This window comes from Ranitomeya variabilis, chromosome 5 (assembly GCF_051348905.1).
Source record: "Ranitomeya variabilis isolate aRanVar5 chromosome 5, aRanVar5.hap1, whole genome shotgun sequence".
In the NCBI taxonomy this organism is placed as follows: Eukaryota; Metazoa; Chordata; class Amphibia; order Anura; family Dendrobatidae; genus Ranitomeya; species Ranitomeya variabilis.
The window spans coordinates 132,760,441-132,784,937 of record NC_135236.1 but is presented as its reverse complement, the minus strand read 5'-3'; the positions used below and the strand labels follow the sequence as shown (position 1 = coordinate 132,784,937).

Genomic DNA, 24,497 nt, shown 5'->3' with positions numbered 1-24,497 from the left:
AGGGTTTGGATCCCTTTATCACCTTGATGGTGGGGGGTGGCTTTTCAGGGTTAGGGTTAGGGTTAGGGTTTGGATCCCTTTATCACCTTGATGGTGGGGGGTGGCTTGTTAGGGTTAGGGTTTGGATCCCTTTATCACCTTGATGGTGGGGGGTGGCTTGTTAGGGTTAGGGTTTGGATCCCTTTATCACCTTGATGGTGGGGGGTGGCTTGTTAGGGTTAGGGTTTGGATCCCTTTATCACCTTGATGGTGGGGGGTGGCTTTTCAGGGTTAGGGTTAGGGTTAGGGTTTGGATCCCTTTATCACCTTGATGGTGGGGGGTGGCTTGTTAGGGTTAGGGTTTGGATCCCTTTATCACCTTGATGGTGGGGGGTGGCTTGTTAGGGTTAGGGTTTGGATCCCTTTATCACCTTGATGGTGGGGGGTGGCTTGTTATTGTGTATTCTTGTTTTTTTCTTTCTATAAAAACGCATGCGTTTTTAATGCAAGCAAACGCATGTGCTTAAAAACGCATGCGTTTACATGGACAGCAATACGTTTTTTTGCGGCAAAAAAACGCCTCTAGAAATTACTACATGTTGCATTTCTGCAAACGGACGCATGCAGCAAAAAAACGCATGCGTTTTTAATGTTAAACATAGGGGAAAAAAACGCATGCGTTTTTTTTTAAAAAAATGCTGCAGGTCAAAACGCAAGTGTGAAACCAGCCTTACAATAGACATCAATTATTGTGTGACACCGATTGTACCTGATCTTTCTGTCCTAGGGACCAAAAGCTACAGGGACCATGGACATCGGATGCTGCTGATCTGGTTACATGGAGTAGTTATGGCTGGCGATAACCCAGTGAAAGGATTGTTTGAAGGGCTGGTTGGCATTGGGAGGAGAGATCTAGCAGGTTAATATTATCGTTTTTACATGTGATGCTTAGTGATCCTTTCTTTTCTACATGGGACCAAGGCACATCTTTTATTTCATCCAGTAAACCAAATTCCAGATCCCTATGCCGGGTTTACACCGTAAAATCTTAAACTGTAAGCCGATTGGTGAACGTTTCTTGACCCATTTAGCCTGCGGACCACCATACTACATGCACAGAGCAATCATTAATGCAATCATTCTGTGCACTTAGAATATTATGTCAGTAGAAGGAGATGGACGACTTTCCTGCGCTGCTGTCACTATCCCACAGAGAATGTGAGAATCGATGAAATAAAAACATTTGTTTATTCTGTGGTGTGGATCTACGTGTTTTGAGGTACTCCAATCTCGTCCTCAGGAAATAACCACATTGATTCTATGTTTTGCCAGTGTTTTTGCTTGAAAAAAACGCAAGCCATTTCTTTATTATTGAATGGAGTTAAAGAAAAAAAGTTTGAAAACGACGGTAAAAAAAAAAAAAAAAGCCACAGAATTACCAGTGAATTGCTTATAAAGTACCGCCAAAGGTCAAAAACTTTGAAAAATTGCACAGAAATTGCTTAAAAAAAGATGCTACAAAAACAAAAAAAACTTGCGTTTCTTGCGGCGCCTTCCTCTTGAAAAAGCTCAGCAGTTTCGCCTGCCTGAAGCGGACGTCGCATGCACATACCGTAATGTGACAGATTAACACTGAACGCTGGGGGCAATTTGTAACAAGTAGGGGATTATCCATCTCTGATGATCATTTTCTTTCTTCATCCATAGATGAGGAGGCCACATTGTGTCCATCCATTACTGAATTTGATTTTGGTTTTACCTTGTATAAGATAACACAAGGATATGACTACAGCAGTCACGATAATAGGAATAAATCAGACCTGCTATTGAAATATCGAACATGTTCTTGTTACCCATGACAGCACTCTTATATCGTTGGTGCTGTCATGGGTTCCTTAAAAACACATTACCGATAAGTTATATACGTGTTTTCCTGTCACCCATGACAGCGGCAGCGATATAAGGGTGCTGTCATGGGTTCCGTAAAAACATATTACCGGTAAGTAATATACGTTTTTCCCATAAAGACTCATCTGATCCATTTATTCATTATCCACAGAGAGTATCAGAAAAAAGGCGAATGCTGAGGATTCTTCCCCAAAGACTTGTGCCGCCATGTAACCATCGTTCAGGAATGACCCCACTACCTGCATACAGACTACAGCGTGGTCTACAGCACTATTACACCAAGGGCTGATTCTCCATCCAAATACAACCCCTGCCGTGCCATTCAGAAAGCCAACCTGAGCATAGGAGACATCCCACAGGAGGAGGACACCTACTGTGCTCCGCATGGGACGCCGTCCTAAATTGTGACACCGCTGCAGGTCGTCTTCTTCATATACATATGCATAGCACATCGCCGGTGCAATACTGGGGCTACAATGTGGACGCCCTTTGCCAAGATCAGATTTTGTAATTCCATTTTGTATGCCCAGGGTGAATGACGTTTTTTACCTACAGCACACTTGTGTGAGCGAGGCGTTGGGTGATTTTCTATTCCTGAGTGTTTTCTATGTGCTTGAACTGCAGGCGTGAAGTGACAGGCAGGGTGACTGATTCCTACACGTGCCACAACATTTGTGTACATTTGTGATAAATTTAAAGGTCTTTGTAATAATTGTTCTTTTTAACCTTTCTTAAAGAAACTTAAATCATTTTATATAAGTCATTAAAGCATTTTATTAAGATGAATGGATCAACCCTCTTTACGATACAGAAGGTGGATATCTTATATTGATGAGTTATTACTTGTAATGAAGATATAGCATTTATCAGGTTAGTGTATACAACCTCCTGCCACTATCCTCTCTTACTCTATACTATATGCTTCACTGTCAGCCAGAATTACGTTAAAGTGAATCTTCGCCTGTTATCATCACTGTGATTTTTAGATCCAGGATAATGCACTGATCATTTTCTTCTTATATCTCTATTGCTGCCGGAGGGTTATTTTCTGGTACAGCGCTCCAAATCTCCTGCATAGGTGTAGAGCTAAATAATAAATTGCTGGTTTCCTATAGCGCCACCTAGACAATGATGGGGGATTTCATGCATAACTGCGCCACTTAGCTCCCTCTAGTGGTGGGTGCAGTTTGCTAACATGTTAAATATGAAAATGTAAAAATAAAAAATCAGCAGCACGTGCTGTACAACCAAATCTTTTCCTTCACCAATCTAGTGAAGATTTTCTGTCGATCTGTGTTTGAAAACCATTCAGCATATGACCACTGCAGCCAAACGCTGGCCGCAGCCTTCATGTGTCTTACTGTAATGACCGCAAAGCTCGACCCATAGTCATGGTGCCATTATTAACCACTTGGGTCTCTCTTATCTTCCATGTATACTTGAGAGCTGGACTTGGCTGAGCTTTTATGTGTTTGCAATGGGGAGAGAGGAGAAAGCTGCTGCCAATCTTCTCTTATCTGCCCTGAAAACAAAAGGATTGGCTGTTGACTTACAACTACCCAATCTTCTGTTCACCAACGTCATCTGTTGGAGAATCAAGAGGTCTCCATGATCATCAGATGGTCGCTCCGGCCTGCTGAAATCTGCTGGTTCAGATGACTTTTTATCTAACGAGTCCTTTAGTTTCTGCCCTTTCTGGTGAATTAAGAAACTTCTAATGATAAAACGCAGCTGCAATCTTTATAACGAGAAATTAAGAAACATAAATTTGGACCTGTTTGGATGAAAAATACAATGATGTTTAGGAGCGGACATTCACTTTAATGTATTCAATAGATAAAGAGATTCCCACGTCCAGAGTCCAGATTGTAATGTTGTTGCGGGGACCTGGCATTCGCGAGAGGCGCCCAGGATGCCGGCATTCTTCGAGTACCAGACTAGGACGTTGGCACTGTACTGGTCCAGCTGACACTGATTACGGAAGTTGACGCTGGAATATGGTAGTACAAATCTTTTTGCTCTTCTCCAATATTGAATCTAAATTTTAGGTTTCAGACAGACACAATATGATATGACCAGGTCTGGGCTGTTATACAGATGTTAGAGGAGCATTAAGGTTCCTTTCCAATCTGTGACAGTAGTACCAAAGTTTGAAAAGAGCCCAAGTCCGATTTTAAATGACAAAATTGTAAAGTTAGACCACATTTGACTTGGGGTTGATGTTTGCTTCCTGGCTCAGTTGGGGGTAATAAAAACACAGCACTCTACTTATCCTCTCGGGACTGATTGGTTGCAGCCATGACATCGACAGGTGCAGCACTGAGCTCATGCCTTTTACATTGGTAAAGCCGCTGAGCTCAGTGATTGGCTGCAGCGCTGTGTTTTTTGTGATTATGCGTAGACTGCTGGACCCAGGGAGAATAAGTAAAGCATAGTTGTGGTTTTTGCCTGCAGCAAAAAAGGGGTAGGCAAGTTGTCATATAGAGGGAAATGTGTGGAAAATAAGTGATATATTGAAATTACACAAAGAGAAGTTCCTCAGTTTTATTCCGTATTTATATAATACTCTATAGGATTAGTGATATTCTGCCCTATTATCCATAATTACTTGCTCCAGCATTAAGTGCAGAATATTACTCGGTATCCTATGTATCTGTCATGTATTTGTGACTCAATGCTATTTGATATAAAAATATCTAATTTCTAATGTATTTTTAACTGCAGACAGCAGGAGTCCAGACTGCCTTGAATAACACTTAGCCATAGTGCCAGACGTTGCAAAAATCACTTGGTGCTTTCACGGAGCCTCCTGACTCTGTGCTGACACTATGCAAATACTTCCTAAGCAGAGCTCAGTGGATCGTGGCAGACCATTGACTCCAGAACATGCATGGACAATACCGTCTGTCATCAGTGAAACCCATATATACAATTCTAGATGTAAAATCATTACATTACGCAATGCAATATGTAACAGATGTGTATAGCTTCCCATTGTATGAAGTTTTACTTGTCATTAATTTATTCAGTTGTCAATGCTTTAATGTAAATCTGCCAAAGACAGACCTTAGCCTGGACCCCAGGTTTGATTACAGGGGTTGTCCATCTCATGACAACTTTTCTTTTTACTTAAGTGCATGTCTTCTGCGTTAAAAATCAGTTTTGCAATTTGGTTTAATTTAAACAATCTTGCACTGTTTGGCTTTTACAAGCTCTTTGTTTCTTTGCATGTTCAACTTTGATGTGGTCTGTGGTCATAAATCAGCAAGGAGGAGCTCAGAAAGTGATGAGTCCAAAACTTTCCCCTTAGACTTTCAGAACCATTCACTGACGGATGGTTACAGCATTTTGCAGCCAGCGATGGGTCGTGTAACACAGGCTACAGAAGGCAAATGGGGCAAAATGTTTAATTTCCCACATTCCCTATTAAAGTATACCTTCCTTTCCCCCTATTTACCCTTAACCTTTTCCCATCCTTCTTTTATCCCTTTAAATAGTAATTGTTATATTATTAAAAAAAATCAATACAAAACATTTAAAATAACATCTTTAATGAAATCCAATTACAAAAAAAAAAATTAAGATTTTTAGCCAAAAATGCATGCATTTAATAAATTGTCACTATAAATTGAAAACCCTTCAAATTATAAAATCAAGCAACAAAACAATGAAGAACAGAGCTGTGTGCATGTAAACTGTACAACACCATCCACGACCCTATAGCGTTATGGGATTTCTGTGTTAGACATCTTCTTCCCATGCTGTATTCCAGTGGAGACATAATACAGACGTTAGCAGGAGGCTTTGGGCTATGTTCACACATGCAGTGTAACATCTGGAAAGATCTCTGACATTGGCTGATCATGAGATCTGTTGGGGCATCATCATGGTTTCTGCAGCAAAGAAGAAAAATGCAGATAGCACTCACCGGTCCTTAAAACTTCATCCTTTATTCAAACTTTAAAATGTCATGGCCAGAGGAACAGGTTGCTGGGATGTGCGAGCTGGTGTAAGACGACGGCCGTTTCGCGCCACTTAGCGCTTCAACAGGTATAGATAGACCCGTTGAAGCGCTAAGTGGCGCAAAACGTCCGTCGTCTTACACCAGCTCGCACATCCCAGCAACCTGTTCCTCTGGCCATGACATTTTAAAGTTTGAATACAGGATGAAGTTTTAAGGACCGATGAGTGCTATCTGCATTTTTCTTCTTTGCTGCATACACCCTGTTTTTGCATGAGCACCCGGAGTCCATAGAGGCGGTCTCTATCCGGAAAGCACTCCATTCACCATATGGTTGTCTGGCCCCACAGCAGTGCCGTTATATTTTTCTTTTTTGCATATCATCATGGTTTCCTTCATTTTGACAAGCAGTAAGGTTCTGCATCCTGCTCTATTCTACCTATCAAATCAGATGGTTCCTAAGCATATGTGAGCAGGCGTTTGTTGTGGCTTTTTACTCCAATGGTGAAGTACACTTGAAGGTATTCTCCCTCGCTGCTGGTGAAGGGATCAGTAGTGGTCCAGTCCTCACCGGGGTTGGGTCTATAGTGTTAGGAGTGCTTCATCTATACCCTTGCTGTTCATCACTGCTACATGACTGTTTTCTTTAAAATTCTAGAACACTAATATGGAAGAAATATCAATTATTTTTATATGTTGTGATGTCACCTTGCACCAGTATACAAACTCGCCGAAGTACAATGGTTCTGTCAGCTCCACCAAGATCTCTACTAATGAGATAGATATTCTATCATTCCACAGACCTCGGTGCTGCTCACTAAGAGGGGTCCTGCTTCCATCACTTTAGCTGCACCACTGGCGTGTCCTGCTGAAGGGGCGCAGTGTCAGGTGTATGCAAAAAAAATGCTACACCATGAAACATCATTATGTGACGGAGACCTGTACATTTTATTGGCGGGATGATGGTTAATCAATGTAAAGCTAAATTGCCAAGGCGTATAGATAAACTTTCTTTCTGTACAAAGTGTCATTCTGTTAAATAAACCATACCCTGACAAACGCTTGTGTCCTATATTCACACATCCTGCTATGTACTATATGAATCTTGATTTTTCTCATTATGGCGATTTGCAGGTTGTGTAAGCTGGGAATACCAAGTAGTCATAGGACGTGCAGCCAGCTGGGATTACATGGGATTTTCAAACCTCAACACCTCATTAAAAAGAATGGTTTAGGGTTAGAGTTGAGCCCAAAGATTTGCAGAACTCTAGTCCAGTGGCCATGTCTTCAGTCCATTGCTGCTAGATCAGAGCACTATGAATCTCCTACTTGTGTCATCCCAGCGCCTCTTCTGATTTACAGGCCTACTAGTCAGAAGAGGCGATGAAAATTCCTCAGGTATTAGGTGGTACACAGTGCTTTACTCTAGAGGCCATGGACTACTGATGTGGCTGCTGGACCAGCATCTACTATTGTTTTTGATCAACTGTATCTAGGGGGTTATTTAGAAAACACAATACTTTTGTCCTTATGACTTTACTCTGATGGTTTATGAAAATGAAGCCATACTATTAGAATTTTTTTGGGAGTACGATAGTTATGCTGACATTGACCTGTAAGAAGTATTCCCATCACTGCGTTTTCGTAGTAGTAGTTCTGTAATAATACTCCAGTCTTTGTAAAAATGGCTCTTCTCAAATAGTTTGCAGCTCGTTGCCAACATTACTAGCCACCTTTACAGTCTCTGAGAGGTAGCAAGACTCCTAAGCAAAGAGCAAGCCTTTTGCTATGGAGCTTGTAGGCGCTGCTTTGAGGCTTGCCAGATCCTCCGCTCCTGCAATGCTACAGAAGCAAAGCCTTCTGCTAGCAGCGTCTGAGTGTGTACCGTTAAGTCCAGTGGCAAAGCCAGGCCCCTGGCCAAACCTTCAACCATCACGAATTCCCTGCTCCCAGCAAGCAAGGAGGCATCAGAATTACTTAAGGGGGTTGTCTCATTTGGTTTTCAGGAGCACAGAGTAAACGAATGCCAGGGAGAAACAAGAGCTAAAGTGGAGTCCTATACTATTCTTATGTAAAACTCTATAAAGATCACTACAATATTTTATTACATCAAACATTTGTTAGTTTTTTGTTTTTTTAAAGACTTACTCTCAATCTGTTCTCACTCCAGTAAAACTGATTTTGTAGCCTAGAGATGGCTGTCAGCCATCTCTCCTGACTTCAAGGAGAGAAGACAGCACTATCCATCAAACGCTGTCCCTCCCTGTACTTCTAGCAGCGGTTTATCTCTCAGACACACAAGACGAAGGTGGTGCATGTGGTTCATGGACCCACTGTGCCACAGGACCAGGCTTATCTAAGAGGGACGTAGCTTAGCAGCTACCTGGTGTTCACAGGAGCTCCTGATGGTGGAGTCAGGCTTGAGCAGCAGGTAGCCGCCAGGTACCACTCCTGGGCAGGCTCTGGGACTGCAGCCGCTGAGCCTAGGGGTCGGTCTCACTGACACAGATGGTTCTCAGAGTAACTGGCAGGAGAGGGTTCAGACTACACAGGTTTTGGATCCTCGGACAGAACGGACACTGACATGGAGTCAGAGACGTCTGGATTTGAATACTGAAACAGGTTCTGACCGTACGGACTCTGGAACACTAACCAGGAATGACACAGGTGCAAGTTCTAGTAGAGAGTTACAAAATTCATGTATCGTCAATGTGGCTTTAGGGTTCAGGCCCTGGCCACACAACGACCACTGGGAAGCCTGTGCAGCAGGAAGGTGACCAGGAGCCCTGGAGGTTACGACGTGGCTGGGGTGATGAGTATGTTGGCATCCCTGCATGGAGGGGGAACCATGGAGGGCACTGCCTTTAGTGTTACACAAGGGAATGTCACACTGCATTAATTAGTGTCGGTGCATGTACATTTTCTCAGATCTTGGTATCTAATATCAAATATTTAAAGGTGTTTTTCCCATGAATAAAGTTAATTTTAAAGTTGATTTTAATCAATAGATCTTGGAATAATAATAACTTCCACAACTGGATGTTAAATAAAATGTACCTTTGCTGAGATAATCTTATAAATGTGCCCCTGCTGTGTACTGTGTAATGGCCGTGCCTGACCTTACAGCAGGGGTGGGGAAACTCAGGCCCCAAGGCCATTTACAGCCCTCGATGACCTTTTATCAGGCACCCGAGCAGATTCTCAGGGACCGCATACTTGGGCAGGGAGGTGTATTTTGATTACAAACAGCTCATTAATTTCTTCTTGCTTTGTTAGCACACACACACACAGTGTTCACTACTGAACACTGAAGGGCATGCAATGAAAGATTACATCCTGACACCAGTGCCAGAGTCAGGATGCACTTTGTGGGCAGAGTTTGTACGGCCCCTGAAGGATGGTATAAATATCCAAATGGCCCTTGGCAGAAAAAATAATCCCCACCCCTGCTGTACAGGGACATGGTCTGATCATACCACATCTCCTGGGCAGGCCAGGATGCAAAGAAGTATACAGACAGGACTGCACAGCATCACAGCTGATTCTTTCTGTGAGGTAAAATATTTCCCTGCCTGTTTTTAAACTATATTTACCTCAAAGACTCAGTTGTGATCCCCTACTGCAATGTCTGCATACTAACTACCACCTGCCCAGGAGCTGTGATATGATCAGACCATGTTTCTGCACGGTCCGACACAGCCATTACACAATTTGGCGATACCAAATGTATGTACAGTGTTGTGCAAAAGTTTTAGGAAGAGGGGGGAGGCTGCAAAGTAAGAATGGTTTCAAAATTAGAAAGGTTAATGCTCAGACACTTATACACTAGCAAATAAAATGGCAGCCCCAAGTGCCTACAGAAATATACTTTTTCTATGTTCAAACCTTACCCTATCCTACTAGGCTTTAACAGGCGGCCTATTAAGACACCGAGATGTGATAGGCTGCAGTGAATGGCAAACAGACCTCCGCGTAGTAAACCAGCTGCATCCCATGATCGCGGTGCCAATGGGCTAAATGAGGGAGTGTCAGAGTCACCGAGAACAGCATATGTGGGGTTAAACTGCTGGTGCAAGTGAGGACACCGATTCTAGGAGATACAGTATGAGCCCAGTTGTGTATTTGTGTATGACAGATATCTGCCATATTGTCCTAAGGTATTCATGGGAATAGGCTGAGCCAAGCGGAAAGAGGTCACAAGTCGAGTCATGGCGCACAGGCAGCAATCCACACCACAAAAGCAGATGAGGAGTTGTAATGGAACAACTACTTACCGCAGTACCTCATATCTGGTGTACAGATCTACCAAATTTGAGTAGCGTGAAGAGCAGTCTTCACAGGGTGCACGCTCTGCCTACTAGCTGCCACAGTGAAAGGAGCACTCGGTGATTATAATGATGCTACAGCCAGAGAGCGGAATACAGGAACGGCTATGGGCAAATCAGGACTGCGGTCTGTAGCCGTTGTAAAAGGCACACATGGGAGAAGAGGGAGGAAATTCACACTGTGCACTCTGCCTTCCTTATAGCAGCCAATGTGAGGAGAACAGCAGTGTTGTCTACACAGCACCCTTTACTGTGATTGTACGGCCAGAGCCGCTCCTGACCAGCACCCTCACCACGATTGTATGGCCACAGCCGCTCCTGACCAGCACCCTCACCGCGATTGTACGGCCAGAGCTGCTTCTGACCAGCACCCTCACGATTGTACGGCCACAGCTGCTCCTGACCAGCGCCCTCACCGCGATTGTATGGCCAGAGCCACTCCTGCCCAGCGCCCACACCGCGATTGTACGGCCACAGCCGCTCCTGACCAGCGCCCTCACCGCGATTGTACGGCCAGAGCCGCTCCTGACCAGCACCCTCACCGCGATTGTACGGCCAGAGCCGCTCCTGACCAACGCCCTCACCGCGATTGTACGGCCAGAGCCGCTCCTGCCCAACGCCCACACCGCGATTGTACGGCCAGAGCCGCTCCTGCCCAACGCCCACACCGCGATTGTACGGCCAGAGCCGCTCCTGCCCAGCGCCCTCACCGCGATTGTACGGCCAGAGCCGCTCCTGCCCAGCGCCCGCACCGCGATTGTACAGCCACAGCCGCTCCTGACCAGCGCCCGCACCGCGACTGTACGGCCAGAGCCGCTCCTGACCAGCGCCCTCACCGCGATTGTACGGCCACAGCCGCTCCTGACCAGCGCCCTCACAGCGACTGTACGGCCAGAGCAGCTCCTGACCAGCGCCCTCACCGCGATTGTACTGCCACAGCCGCTCCTGACCAGCGCCCTCACCACGATTGTACTGCCACAGCCGCTCATGACCAGCGCCCTCACCACGATTGTACTGCCACAGCTGCTCCTGACCAGTGCCCTCACCGCAATGGTACTGCCACAGCCGCTCCTGACCAGCGCCCTCACCGCGATTGTACGGCCAGAGCCGCTCCTGACCAGCGCCCTCACCGCGATTGTACGGCGAGAGCCGCTCCTGACCGCGATTGTACGGCCACAGCCGCTCCTGACCAGCGCCCTCACCATGATTGTACTGCCACAGCTGCTCCTGACCAGCACCCTCACCGCGATTGTACGGCCACAGCCGCTCCTGACCAGCGCCCTCACCGTGATTGTATGGCCAGAGCTGCTCCTGACCAGTGCCCTCACAGAGAATGGATGCCCATAGCTGCTCCTGCACATCGCTCAGAAGCCTAGAGCCACTCCTGCCCAGCGCTCTCATAGTGATTGTACACCCATAGCTGCTCCTGCCCAGCACTTTTTTTTTCAGCATCATAATTACAGTAAGTGTTGTGCAGACTCTGCTCTTGCTCTCCGCTAACTGTGACTGCTAGGTGTCAGCACATAGACTTTGCTCCCCACCTCCTCAAAGTTGGTAGAAAATAAGTAAAAAAAATTAAGGCATATTGGGCACCCATGAATTGGCCAATTTAGGTGCTAAGTACCGTAACTTCATTTTTTGACTTATTTTCTAAAACAGTAATGCAGCTTTAAATTCATATATACAATGTTTACATACTGTAGCTTTCCAGAGTGCAGTTTTAATTTGTTAGTTATACAGCTCTGGCAAAAATTAAGAGACCACCACATCAAAACCCTGTCATGGGCAGCCCAATGTCCAGACCTGAACCCCATTGAAAACCTTTGGAATGTAATCAAGAGGATGATGGATAGTCATAAGCCATCAAACAAAGAACTGTTTCCATTTTGGTGCCAGAAGCAGTGTGAAAGACTGGTGGAAAGCATGCCAAGACGCATGAAAGCTGTGATTAAAAATCATGGTTATTCCACAAAATATTGATTTCTGAACTATTCCTGAGTTAATACATTAGTATTGTTGTTTCTAAATTATTATGGACTTGTTTTCTTTGCGTTATTTGAGGTCTGAAAGCACTGTTTTGTTTTTTTTGTAATTTTGACCATTTCTCCTTTTCAGAAAAAAATTACAACATTTATTGCTTGGAAATCTGGAGACATGTTGTCAGAAGTTTATAGACTAAAAGAACAATTTACATTTAACTCAAAAATATACCTATAAAGAGAAAAATCAGACAAACTGCACATTTTGCAGTGGTCTCTTAATTTTTGCCAGAGCTGTATGTAGAGTGGCTATTAGATTGCACCTGTTCACATTTGTCTTCCTGTTTGGAAGTAACTGTCAGGTTTTTTTGATATTCACAGTTGGTAGTCATACACCATATCTTGTGTACAGAACAAAGCACATGTCCTCTGCAGGAAGGTAGCAATACAATGATAATTATCCTATTACAATAATTTTGCAAATAACATTTGCCGCTTTAAAATTCAAGACGAGAAAAAAAAAAAAATAGATCGTCTACGTCCAATTAGACTGATCTACTGTCTGCAGTCCCTGCTAGTTGGGGGAAGCTTCATCCTACCATGGAGGTGTTCCATGCCTTACGGCTGTACATATGGCATGCCCGAGGTTCCTCCAGACAGGACACCACAGAAGGAGGACATGGACATTGCCTTGTTCACTCCAGGCTTCTTGTCCACTTGTGGTACGTGACCCTCCTCTTCTGGTGCAGTCATTGGTGTGGAGGGAAAAAAAAACAAACATTTTCACATACTGGAAATCTACTTTTTCAGCATCACAATCTAGTGTCACAAAATAGGGCAGTCTATAAATTGACTGTTAAATTATATATTTGCCAAACTCTATAATGAATCCCATCAGATAAAGAGTAAACCCTGTCTGGGACAATGTGGTAATTATTCCTTAAAAGCCTTACAATGCATTAAAATAAGTGACAATCCAACTTTAAATCACATGATCTTTCATTTTATTAACAAAAAATATCACGTAAATTGTAACATATTAAATTATAATATGACAATGGGCTCGTTGACAAGAGGCTCATATGCTAAATCCACATGTTTCTGGTTCATGTATTTGGGTACATTTTGTGGAAGACGAAGATTCCCAGGTACCTGTATGGGTACAAGTCTATATGCGGTGACTGACAGAGGGTCACGATTGGTGAGAGCCCATTAGGATCAAAATCATTGAATGTTTAACCCCCAGTAGGCCTTCTGAATACAGGACCTAAAAGTGAATGCCCATTAGAGACTACAGTTTCTACCTAATGTGCAGTCGGCGCCCCCTACAGGCAGACATAATCGTAGGTTTCACATCTGTCCAGGCAGGATATTGCTGTGGGAAATTATTCAGTTCACAAATATAGATGTAAAAATGGATAGAAAGGTGGACATTCACTTTCTGTAAGGGGCTATTGAGTAAGGACTGTTGCCTAAATTCTTGCCAACACTTTCACTTCTGCTGTACAAGCAGCATATAATTCTTCCATTAAGTCCCTACCATTTTCCTGTCCAATCCACACTGTAATGGGATATTAAAATCTGATTTGTAAAGTCCTTATAAGTCACTGCCACATCCTCAATACTTTAGCTATGACAGAATGATATTCCATTAATATTTGACTTCTGCATAAATCCGTTTTATCGCCACCTCTTCTTGTACTGTATTACAATAAAAGGTTGTGCATCCATATTTCATAAAAACATCCCGCTCCTACCAAGCTCTGGTATCAGGACTAGCTACCAAGGAGCACGGTACCCTTTCATTAGGGGAGAGGTACTGTACCATTTCACGCTTAAAGGCCAAGTTCCCACGATGACTTCTTGACGCTTTGTATTATTGTGCGCCTAAGCAGATTACAGTTTCAGCAATGTGTCTGGGATTTGGAGAAATCTCATGCCCACGGTGTGTTTTTCTTTTCTTTTATATGCAGCGTAAGCTGAACAATATTTAAATCTGTAACGTCAATTTTTCTTGCAGTAAGTATTAGTGATGAGCGCAAGTGCTTGTTACTTAAGTTTGCCTAGGGTGCTCGGGTGTGCAGGTGGGTGATCGCGTGAGATGATAGAGTTAAAGGGGATTTCTGGTGCTTAAAAAAAAAAAAAAAAAAACCCCAAACATTATCTACTATATAATTGTCTAAGGGTCACTTCCGTCTTTCTTTCTGTCACGGATATTCATTGGTCGCGGCCTCTGTCTGTCATGGAATCCAAGTCGCTGATTGGTCTCGCCAGCTGCCTGTCATGGCTGCCGCGACCAATCAGGGACGGGCACAGTCCGATTAGTTCCTCCCTACTCCCCTGCAGTCAGTGCCCGGCGCCCGCTCCATACTCCCCGCAGTCACGGCTCACACAGGGTTAATGCCGGCGGTAACGGACCGCGTTATGCCGCGGGTTACTCACTCCGTTCCCGCGCTATTAACCCTGTGTGACCAAGTTTTTTACTATTGAGGCTGCCTATGCAGCCTCAATAGTAAAAACATCTAATGTTAAAAATAATTAAAAAAAATAACAAATCATTATATACTCACCTTCCGCCGCCTTTCCCGCTCCTCGCGACGCTCCGGTGACCGGTCCATGCAAGCGGCAGGTTCCAGTGCTAAAGGTGGTCTGCGAGAAGGACCTGCCATGACGTCACAGTCATGTGACCGCGACGGCATCACACCCTGGGACCGGAAGCTACCGCCTGCACCGCACACAGGCGACAGAACTACAAGGGTACCCTCGGAAGGTGAGTGTATGTTTATTTTTTTACCTGTGACATACGTGGCTGGGCAATATCCTACGTGACTCTGTGCTGTATACAATGTAACTGGGCAATATACTACGTGGCTGGGCTATATACTACGTGGCTGGGCTATATACTACGTGGCTGGGCTATATACTACGTGGCCGGGCTATATACTACGTGGCCGGGCTATATACTACGTGGCCGGGCTATATACTACGTGGCCGGGCTATATACTACGTGGCCGGGCTATATACTACGTGGCCGGGCTATATACTACGTGGCCATGCATATTCTAGAATACCCGATGCGTTAGAATCGGGCCACCATCTAGTTAATAATAATAATGCAGTTGCTAACAGAGGCAACTCCCATTCCGGTCATTGACCGCTCCGGCGAAGATTCATCTTCTCCCTCTCAGCAGAGCGGCAGTTTCTCTTCCTGTTCACAGGGCGGGACTGCTGGTGTCACGCTAATTGACAGCCGGCTTCCCCCAATTAGGCCGCGGAGAGCAGGCGGTCAATCAGCGTGACACCAGTAGTCCCACCCTGTGAACAGGAAGAGAAACTGCCACGGTGTTGACAGGGAGTAGTCAACTACATACCTTTTTTCTTTAAAGTCCCAGATATCCTCTTTGTCAGGCTATCATTGAATGTTTTGTGGCTGTTAAACATGGGCAATTCCCACATGTTTTGTGGCTGTCCAACAGCCGCGAAACATGCGGCCGCAGGGACTGTCGAACACGTCACTCGAGCATCCACGATACTAGTGCATACCCGAGCACCCTAGACAAAGTCCAGTAACGAGCACTTGCGCTCATCACTAGTAAATATTGGTTTTATTTGCAGAATTTCCTAAAAGACCTGAACAAGGTACGGATATTCTGCAGATAAAAAAAAAAAAAAGTTATGCATGTTAGTTGAAACTCAATAAAAATGCAAGTAATATGCACGTGATCATCAAGGAAGTGTTATCAAAGCTAAATAAGAGCAAGTATCCAAAACAAAAGCAGTTTTACTGACAAAAAATAAAAATAATAATGACATAGCAATAAAAGAAAATCTGCATCATCAAAATCTCCACTATTCACTGTGGGAACTTAGTTTATTGGATCCTACAAAAAGGACTCAATTCATCATTTGTGATTTTAAGTCCCTCTTGTTTTCTGTCTTGTGGCATTAGTTGTGGTTTTTAGTGTCAAACTCTTCAAAATGGTATAAGAGTGTTCATGAATATTGCACACAGTTTAACATTTGTGCAACATTTGACGTTCGAAAAAGAAAAATATCAATGGGGGAAGATGGAGACCCGCAGCCAAAACCGCCCTTGGCATGAGAGGGAATATATCCAACATTTACTAAGCTGTGCCAATGTTATCACATAGCACGCTACACTGTGTAGTCTGGCGCATCTTCTGACTTCCTGAACCAAATTCAGGCTGTCTAACAGACGGACATTAAGTAAATGTGGGTCACCTAAAATAAGGCTCTGAAGATGAAGAGGAAAATGTGAGCCTCAAAAAGGATATGAGCCAAGATCAACATAAAACACATAATACTATTACTGCTTTATTCACACACAGTCTATCGAAAGCTGGGCATTGTATCCTCCGCGGAAGCCTCTCCAGTGAGACGTAAGGACGTTGGCACTTTAAATATCAAAAGGAAATGTACAGAAGAAAGAAATCCATATTACAAAACACAGAATCATCACATGTAATATACAGCTAAACTATATACAACTGAAACAGGAGTACAAAGAGTAGACAATCTAGGAGCAGAAATAAGGCACTGGTCCTGTATGGACACCACGTGTCCTGAAGATCGGCTGTCAGAGTCAGTTGTCTTTTTCCTTACACAGTATTATACAATATTACCTGTAAGAATGCAGAGACATTACAATTGTTTGGCCTTGATGGGATTTCTTTTCTTATTGCCTAGCAATATACTGCAATGATTTGTATATAGATTTACTGTTACTTACTGGGCTCCTTGCTGTAGTTTTGGTAATATCCCTGCTTTATCTACTGTACCTCTACTAGTCCTTTCCGTGATGAGCTTCTCCTATCCCCGAACCCACCATGCATTGTGGGCAGAAAATTGTCAATCAGTGGCATTGAGAAGACTAGCAGAGCTGCAGCAGATAAGTGATTTTATCAAAACGGCTGCATGATGCCCAGAAAGTGAAATCAAAGTCTCCCTATTATATGGTGCCTTCAGATTGGAAAGAATAAACCTTCTGACAGATTCTCTTTAATATATATATTTTTTTTAACATTACCCACACTACAGGATGAAAGACAATACTGAACATTTAAAAAACAGGACATCCATGGCAGCCATTTTTATAATTCTGACATGTTCCATTGTAAGCACCCTATTGGGGCTTAACAACACTGGAATTGGTCCAAAATCTCAGCACAAAGTGTCCTGGATGGAAAAAAAAAAATGTGGGGGGAAGATGAATAATTACGGAGGACTAGATATATTTACTTAGTCTAACAGTCAGAATTACCAAGATACTGCTTGGTATTGGTTACACATCAGTTCGAGCATCCATTCCTCATTTTAGAGGACCGAAACCAGATATTCTCTTTGCATAAGAGGAGAAAAAGTAACTCAGCCTTGTCCAGAACAGATGTCTATCTTCAAACTGGAAGTATTTTGAATCATCGGGTTCAACAACGAGTCTTTCCGAGCAGTTATGTCTCTAATGCATACCACCCTAGAGATTTCAGACCTCCTAAAAGTGGCTGAGGTGTAAGGTCTCCGCCTTACATCCTCTTGAAATACGTTTTAGTAAATGCATCCTGGCCTGCGGAACAGGAGTACTGTTTTTTGTCTTAAGTTGAAGGTTCAGTGTCCTGAGGTTCTTCACTTGGCTGCAGGTTTCCTTTCTGTACCTCCAACTCCTCTGCACTCATCATAGCTGGGTCTATTGCTGCATATCTGGTGCCATGGAACTGACGTAGGTGAATCTGGAAAAGACGAAGCAGGAAAATATGAAGTCTACGTTACAAATCATGAATAGCTGACTTTTCTGTTAACCACTTAAATGGAACCTGTCACCCCCAAAATCGAAGTTGAGCTAAGCCCACCGGCATCAGGGGCTTATCTACAGCATTCTGGAATGCTGTACATAAGCATCTGATGTAACCTGAAAGATGAGAAAAAGAGGTTAGATTATACTCACCCAGGGGCGGTCCCACTGCGATGGGTGTCGCGGTCCGGTCCAGGGCCTCCCATCTTCTTACGATGACGTCCTCTTCTTGTTTTCACACTGCGGCTCCGGCGCAGGAATGCTTTGTCTGCCCTGTTGAGGGCAGAGCAAAGTACTGCAGTGCGCAGGCGCCGGGAAAGGACAGAGGCCCAGCGCCTGCACACTGCAGTACTTTGCTCTGCCCTCAACAGGGCAGACAAAGTACGCCTGTGCCGAAACGTGAAGACAAGAGGACATCATCGTAAGAAGACGGGAGGCCCCAGACCGGATTGCAACGCCCATCGGACTGGACCGCAGCGGAACCGCCCCTGGGTGAGTATAATCTAACCTCTTTTTCTCATCTTTCAGGATCCATCATTACAGAATGCTGTAGATAAGCCCCTGACGCCGGCGGGCTTAGCTCATCTTCGATTTTGGGGGTGACAGGTTCCCTTTAAAAGGGGTTGCCCAGTCTTTTTCTAGAAGTCTGACATCACCCTATGTGACTGCAGACATTTGAATCCTCACAGTGTGCGCACCACACGCAGTTAGGATAATCCAAAATGGGCGGTGATTATGGGCAGTCACGATACTGTAAGTATGATATATTATATATACATATACACACACACTTCTGGCCACATTCCGACTAGACGCACTCGGCCTTGCTCAATACTGCTAAACAGAGCGACCCTGAACACGTCCAGAGAAAAATGGATGTCAGAGGACATAAGGATCTGCCGCAATGTTTGATTTCAAACTGCCGATCCTTTTGTTCTCCAAACGATAAGCCGCCATTGGTGATGTCTGGCAGCAGCTCGCTTGTAGATGAGCACAGCAATGCTTGGCAGACCATTGCACTTTGAGTATGGGAGAGAGGACTGGAACAAATGCTGGAAGAGTATGTGGGGGTTTTAGCTACTTCTAAGTAAGAAAACAATGATGAAAGTTGTACCTAGACCCATATATTGACACTGCGTCCTCATTCTTTACTGAAAGGGTAGTGAGACCAGGATCTTCTGCCACTGGAGGTTTTCATTAGTTTATTAATTGAAGAGGTGATAAAATGAGGGCTGGATAACATTTTGCAGTGTAATAGTTTTACAAGGTATGGTTACAATATTACTAGAGAGGTTTCCCTGATCCAGGGATTTATGCTTTTGGCAAATTTATAGCCAGGAGGGATTTTTTTTTCTTAAAAAGGAACAAATTATACTCAGTCCCTTGGATTTTTCCATTCATCTGGATCAAAATTATGGGAGAACTAGATAGACTAACAGTTACTACAAGTAGTATAACACAGAGCACACTGAAGACTGCCGCTTACTTGCACATAGAGGTTGACTTCTGCACTCCGGCACAAATATGGAAAGTTACCCCCAGTTTTCAGATGGGCCCTGCGGGCATTAGGGAACAGCTTGTACATTTCTTCTTTGGCATCTGTTGAGAGCGCGCTCTGATCGAATACCTACACAAGGGAAAATCAATACTGCCTTTATTAAGCATGTTCATGAGATATAAAAACGGTGTTTCTGAGGACTTGAATATGGCAACAGCTGGGGCACAATCTAATAAAATACAGAAAGACAAAAAAAAAAAAAAAAAAAAAGGGTGATCCAACACTTACAACATACTCCCTATTTACAGAATATGCAACAAGTATTTGATAGCTGGGAGAACTCCATTTATATGGAGTGGCATTTAATGTCCATGGGATTAGTCCAGATTCCACTTTGTTTTCTGCAGCAGTCCCAGAGACCATGGATAGAGGGGCAAAAACTGCTCCATTTAAAAGCAGTATAGAGCAGCCTCTCACATTAGCAGTGGGGGTGCTGGCAGTGGGTCCCCCAGCAATCACACACTTCTTTATCTTGTAGATATATGTTGCATAGTAATTGTGGGACCACACAATTAAGACGCACAAATCCATTTCCTGCTGCGATGACTGGTTTTACCTTAAAATACATCACATACAGTAGGAAAAAATAAACTATTTGATACACAGCCAATTTTGAACATTTTCCCAGCTCTCTTCAGGTTATTGATCAGGTCTTCCCATATAGTTCTGGGCTGATTCCTGACCACTTCTCAGAATCATCATTACCCCCACAAGGCAAAAACTTGCATGGAGCCCATCCCAGCCTTGTGCAGGTCTGCAATTTTGTCCCTGGTGTCCTTAGACAACTCTTTGGACTTGGCCATGATGGAGAGGTTGCAGTTTGATTATGTGGGCAGGTGTCTTTTATACAGGTAATGAGGGCAGAGTAGGAGGGCTTCTTAAAGGGAACCAGTCACCAGGTTTGGCAGATACGAGTTACGGCCACCACCTTTCAGGGATAATATACAGCATTCTATAATGCTATATATAAGCCACCGATCCGACCTGCAAGAGAAGAAAAATAACTTATTATACTCACCTGGGTGCGGTCCGGTCCAATGGGAGTCGCAGGTCCTGGTCCGGCACCTTCCATCTTCTTGCAATGCCGTCCCATGTACTTGATGTGTGTTACTACTAGTCATGCAAATGACATGTCATGCAGCTGCCAGCTAATCGCTCATGTGAGGCATTATATCTAATTGGTACTCAAAGTTAGGATCAAGGAATTACAACGCTCAGCCTGGCACTGCTCATTGTATTACACTGTAAAGTTTGGGCTACTCCATGTTGTCATCCAAGAAAAATAAAGCATTTTTTTTTCTTTTAAATACTCAAAAAGTAGTACACATGATAAACAGATGACGTAGGAAGCTGCACTTTGCTGATAAAATGGAGCACTTACGTCCATTATGGTGACTGCGATGTCTCGGATTTTGTGTGGCTCCACATACGAGTTCTGGCAATTTAGGGTGAGACGAGATGCAAGCTCACTTTGGTTGAGACTTTCCAGCTAGGAAACAAGAAAGGAATTATTATACAGAAGCCATTAGCTAGAAAAACACAATTGTGCTTTGTATATCACAAGCCTGTTCATCAAGAAATATCTACACAGGCCCCAATAATGATCCTACAGGAATGAGATACGATCAGGTGGAAAATATATTACTGTCTGCTATATCCTTCCATTAACCAATAAAACACTATTTTAGCTATAACTTAAGCCAGAAAGTCCGTTCTGGCTGGAAAATAACGGCTTATACAGTTCCAATCATTACCTACAACTGCTTTGTATAGCAACCCCACAAAAGTTCTAATTGGGAGATGGCCATAACTTTTTTATTTGGTTAAAAGATTTGTTCTCTTACCCGATCCACCATAAAATCAATGGCATCGGCCATTACTGGATCCACAGGGCCAGAAGAAAAGTTTCCCAAGACAATCTTCTTAAGCATAAATGCTGGCATTAACCAAAAGCTGCAAAAAAAAAAAAAAAAAACACAACAAAAAACGACATGAGACATGATGGTTGTGTGCGATATTTCACTAAAGAAAGCAGTAAATTATTATGGTAACCTGTTTGCTGTCCAAGTCTGGTTGAAAATGGAAGTGTCGCTGAAGGCGTTGCACAAGACGAGCGACTGGACCCTGGGAGACTTGTGTGTGTACTCTGCAAATTTCTGGGCCAGAAAACCACCGAGAGATGCACCAAATATATGAACCTACACAAAAGGGAATATGAGAAAGACGGAGGATTAGTAAAATAATGACATATCAATTATCTACCAACCTCCATATAACGCAAACATTAATGAAAAAAAAAACAATCTTAAAATTTACAGACAACCTAGGGAAAATTGGGGAGAATAAGACCATCCCTGAATACATGACCGACGAGAGTCATTACTATCGCTGCATAAGAGGAATAGGTCAGTGACAAAAGAAAAAAAACACAATTAGAAGTTAAAGGACCGAATATCATACCAAAAAGAATTTCAGAACTTTTTCCACCTTTAATGTCACCTGTAATATGTACAATTCAATTGAAAAATAAACAATTTTAAAACGGTAAAATAAAAATAAGAAAACTAGAACAATGTGGTTGCATAAGTGTGAACACCCGCTTATAATTGGGGATGTGCTTGTGTTTGGAATTAGTCAATCACATTTAACCTCATGTTAAACAGCAGATATTGGACAGCCGCCATCATTTACAGGGATTCGGATTAACCCCATATAAAGTTTTGCTGTTCTAGTAGGATTTTCCTGGCCTCGATTCATCAAGACTGGGCTTTTTCATACCGGTTCCTATGAGAGCATGTTGGAGTCAGACACTCCTGATTCACTAAGAGGTGCATGAGAAGTGGTATGAGCCTCCGTGTGCCCGCCACAAATCTTATTTGAGCTAGGGACAAGAGGTTGCCATGCCTCAATCTCATACACTTTTGCCGTTGCACCAAAATTATAAGACTTTCCAAAGCTTTTGAAGCCAGAATTCTGCCATAAAAGATTTGATGAATCGGGCCAATGTCATTAAAGAGCCATCTTCAGTGTAAAGAACAAGGAGTCAGTCTTGAAAGTGATGATATGTCTCTACAGTCCTGATCGCAGCATCATTGCCTCCTGTGTGTAACAGGATCCACAGATCCGTGGTTAGTTCTTCAAGATGTTTGAAACAACCTCCCTGTCGAGTTATTTCAAAAACTGTGTTGTACCTAGAAGAACTGATGCCGGCTAAAAGCAAATGGTGGTCACACTAAAATGTTGATTTTAGTTTTCTCTTTTTTTTCCCTTGCCCATTCACTTTGCATTTTGTTAAATTGATAAAAATAAACCATTGATTCTTTTATTCACCAGAGCTCTTACTTTACAGCATTTTTCCTCACCTCCTTAAAAAGTTTGCACAATACTGTGAACAAGTTTTATACATACAAGACAAAATTTTTTCTAAATTAAAAAAAAAAAAAAAAAAAAAAAAATAATATGAACGACTATTCAACTGAAAGCTGTACTATAGTAGAATCTATACACCGGAAATGTCCAAAAAAATCCTAGACGGTGCGCTCTTTACAGTAGTGCAATGGGGCTGCACATACCCAACTTCAAACCTAAAAGAAAGTGCCTAAGCTTACAAAAATCAAATCACCAAGCTTAAAAAAAATAAATAAAAAAAATAATAATAATTCCTGCTTTAGTGACAATAACTCTGGTCTTTTAACCCCTCAGTGACAAGGCCAAACTTTCAAATCTGACATGTGTTAATTCATGTGGCAATAACTGGGATGTTTCGATATAGCCCAGTGAATTTGAGATTATAATTTGTCACGAAAACACACTTTATTTTAATGGTAAATTTGGGTTGACATCTTGCATTAAAAAAAAAAGTCATAAATATGTAAAACACTTAGCAATTTTCAAACTTAGAATGATTATCCCTTTAATCTGTAGATTCCCACCAAACAAAACAGTTAATAAATAACCTGTCTGCTTTACCTCAGCACCATCTGTAAAATGTTCTTTTACTTTGTTAGGATGTTAAAAAGGTATAAAAAGTTAACAGCAATTTTTCAATTTTTGTAAGAAATTAACTTTTTCTTTTTTTTTTTTACGGACCTATTCAGATTTAAAGTGGCTTTGGGCGATCTATCTATTGGAAAACACCGAAAAGTGAAAATTTTATGACAGCATACCTCAACATATTGAAAACTGCCATTTATTAACCCTTACAAGGTGCTTTTCAGGAATTAATGGCATGACAGGAATGATCATCTGTATTTTTTTTGTATCAGGTCCACTTTAAGTTGTTGAACAAAAAGCACTGAATTGTTAAACCTGCAGACTCACCTTATCCAAGTGCAGATCATCAAGCAGCTTTCTGAATCCATCACAGAATTCCAGATGATCCCAATATACAGGATACTGAAGCTGAAAGAGGCAGAACAGTGGTGTAAAGATGTAGATATGACGACTGGAGGATGTAGGTGAATAAGAGGACTAAACGTTCATGTCATATGAAGATTAGGAACATGTACCAGAAGGTGTGGAGAGGCCTGCGTCCTAGGCACTGGTCAGCGCCAACACAGGAGTACTTACAGCAATAACTCTGTATCCCCAGCCAGTCAGCGCTAGGATCTGATGAAAGAAGATATCGGCTGTGCCGCTGACTGGAGGGAGAAATATAATGGGGCAGCGCACACTTCGGGGGCCAGCATCATACAGAGACCAAACTTTACTGTCATCGTCGTCCACAATGATCTGAAACAAAAAGAGAATGACCTTACATTTCACCAATAGGACTTATATAAAAGGGACAGGACAAAAAGAAGATGATGAATCAATAAGTCACCAAGCAAATTTGTCATTAAAAATCCTAGGACAGTGTATACTAATTTGGGTAGAGTCACTAATGTCATCCTGACGCTGCTATTTCCCCGCTACCACAGTAGCAATTATTATACAGCCTATCTGGGGTTAGTTACGGCAAAGAGAAGGGATCTCTGCTAGC

At 43.0% G+C, this 24,497-nt stretch overlaps 2 protein-coding genes across 4 annotated transcripts in view; one reads left to right on the top strand and one right to left on the bottom strand.

Annotated features, from left to right (window-relative positions):
* Positions 1 to 2,673, top strand: part of ANKDD1A (ankyrin repeat and death domain containing 1A) — a 43,609-nt gene extending 40,936 nt beyond the window's left edge. Inside the window, exons 14-15 of the mRNA XM_077263335.1 lie at positions 767 to 898; positions 2,039 to 2,673. Of these exons, the coding sequence (XP_077119450.1) occupies positions 767 to 898; positions 2,039 to 2,100 (194 nt within the window). The 3' untranslated portion in view covers positions 2,101 to 2,673. The remainder of the gene's footprint in view (positions 1 to 766; positions 899 to 2,038) is intronic.
* A 13,783-nt stretch (positions 2,674 to 16,456) lies between these two features.
* SPG21 (SPG21 abhydrolase domain containing, maspardin) overlaps positions 16,457 to 24,497 on the bottom strand; it is a 43,255-nt gene continuing 35,214 nt past the window's right edge. For all 3 annotated transcript variants that reach the window (XM_077263331.1, XM_077263333.1, XM_077263334.1), the window contains exons 3-9: positions 24,086 to 24,247; positions 23,837 to 23,917; positions 21,569 to 21,714; positions 21,361 to 21,469; positions 20,898 to 21,005; positions 19,445 to 19,585; positions 16,457 to 17,896 (exon numbers count right to left, since the gene is read on the bottom strand). In XM_077263331.1, the coding sequence (XP_077119446.1) occupies positions 17,762 to 17,896; positions 19,445 to 19,585; positions 20,898 to 21,005; positions 21,361 to 21,469; positions 21,569 to 21,714; positions 23,837 to 23,917; positions 24,086 to 24,247 (882 nt within the window). In that variant the 3' untranslated portion in view covers positions 16,457 to 17,761. The remainder of the gene's footprint in view (positions 17,897 to 19,444; positions 19,586 to 20,897; positions 21,006 to 21,360; positions 21,470 to 21,568; positions 21,715 to 23,836; positions 23,918 to 24,085; positions 24,248 to 24,497) is intronic.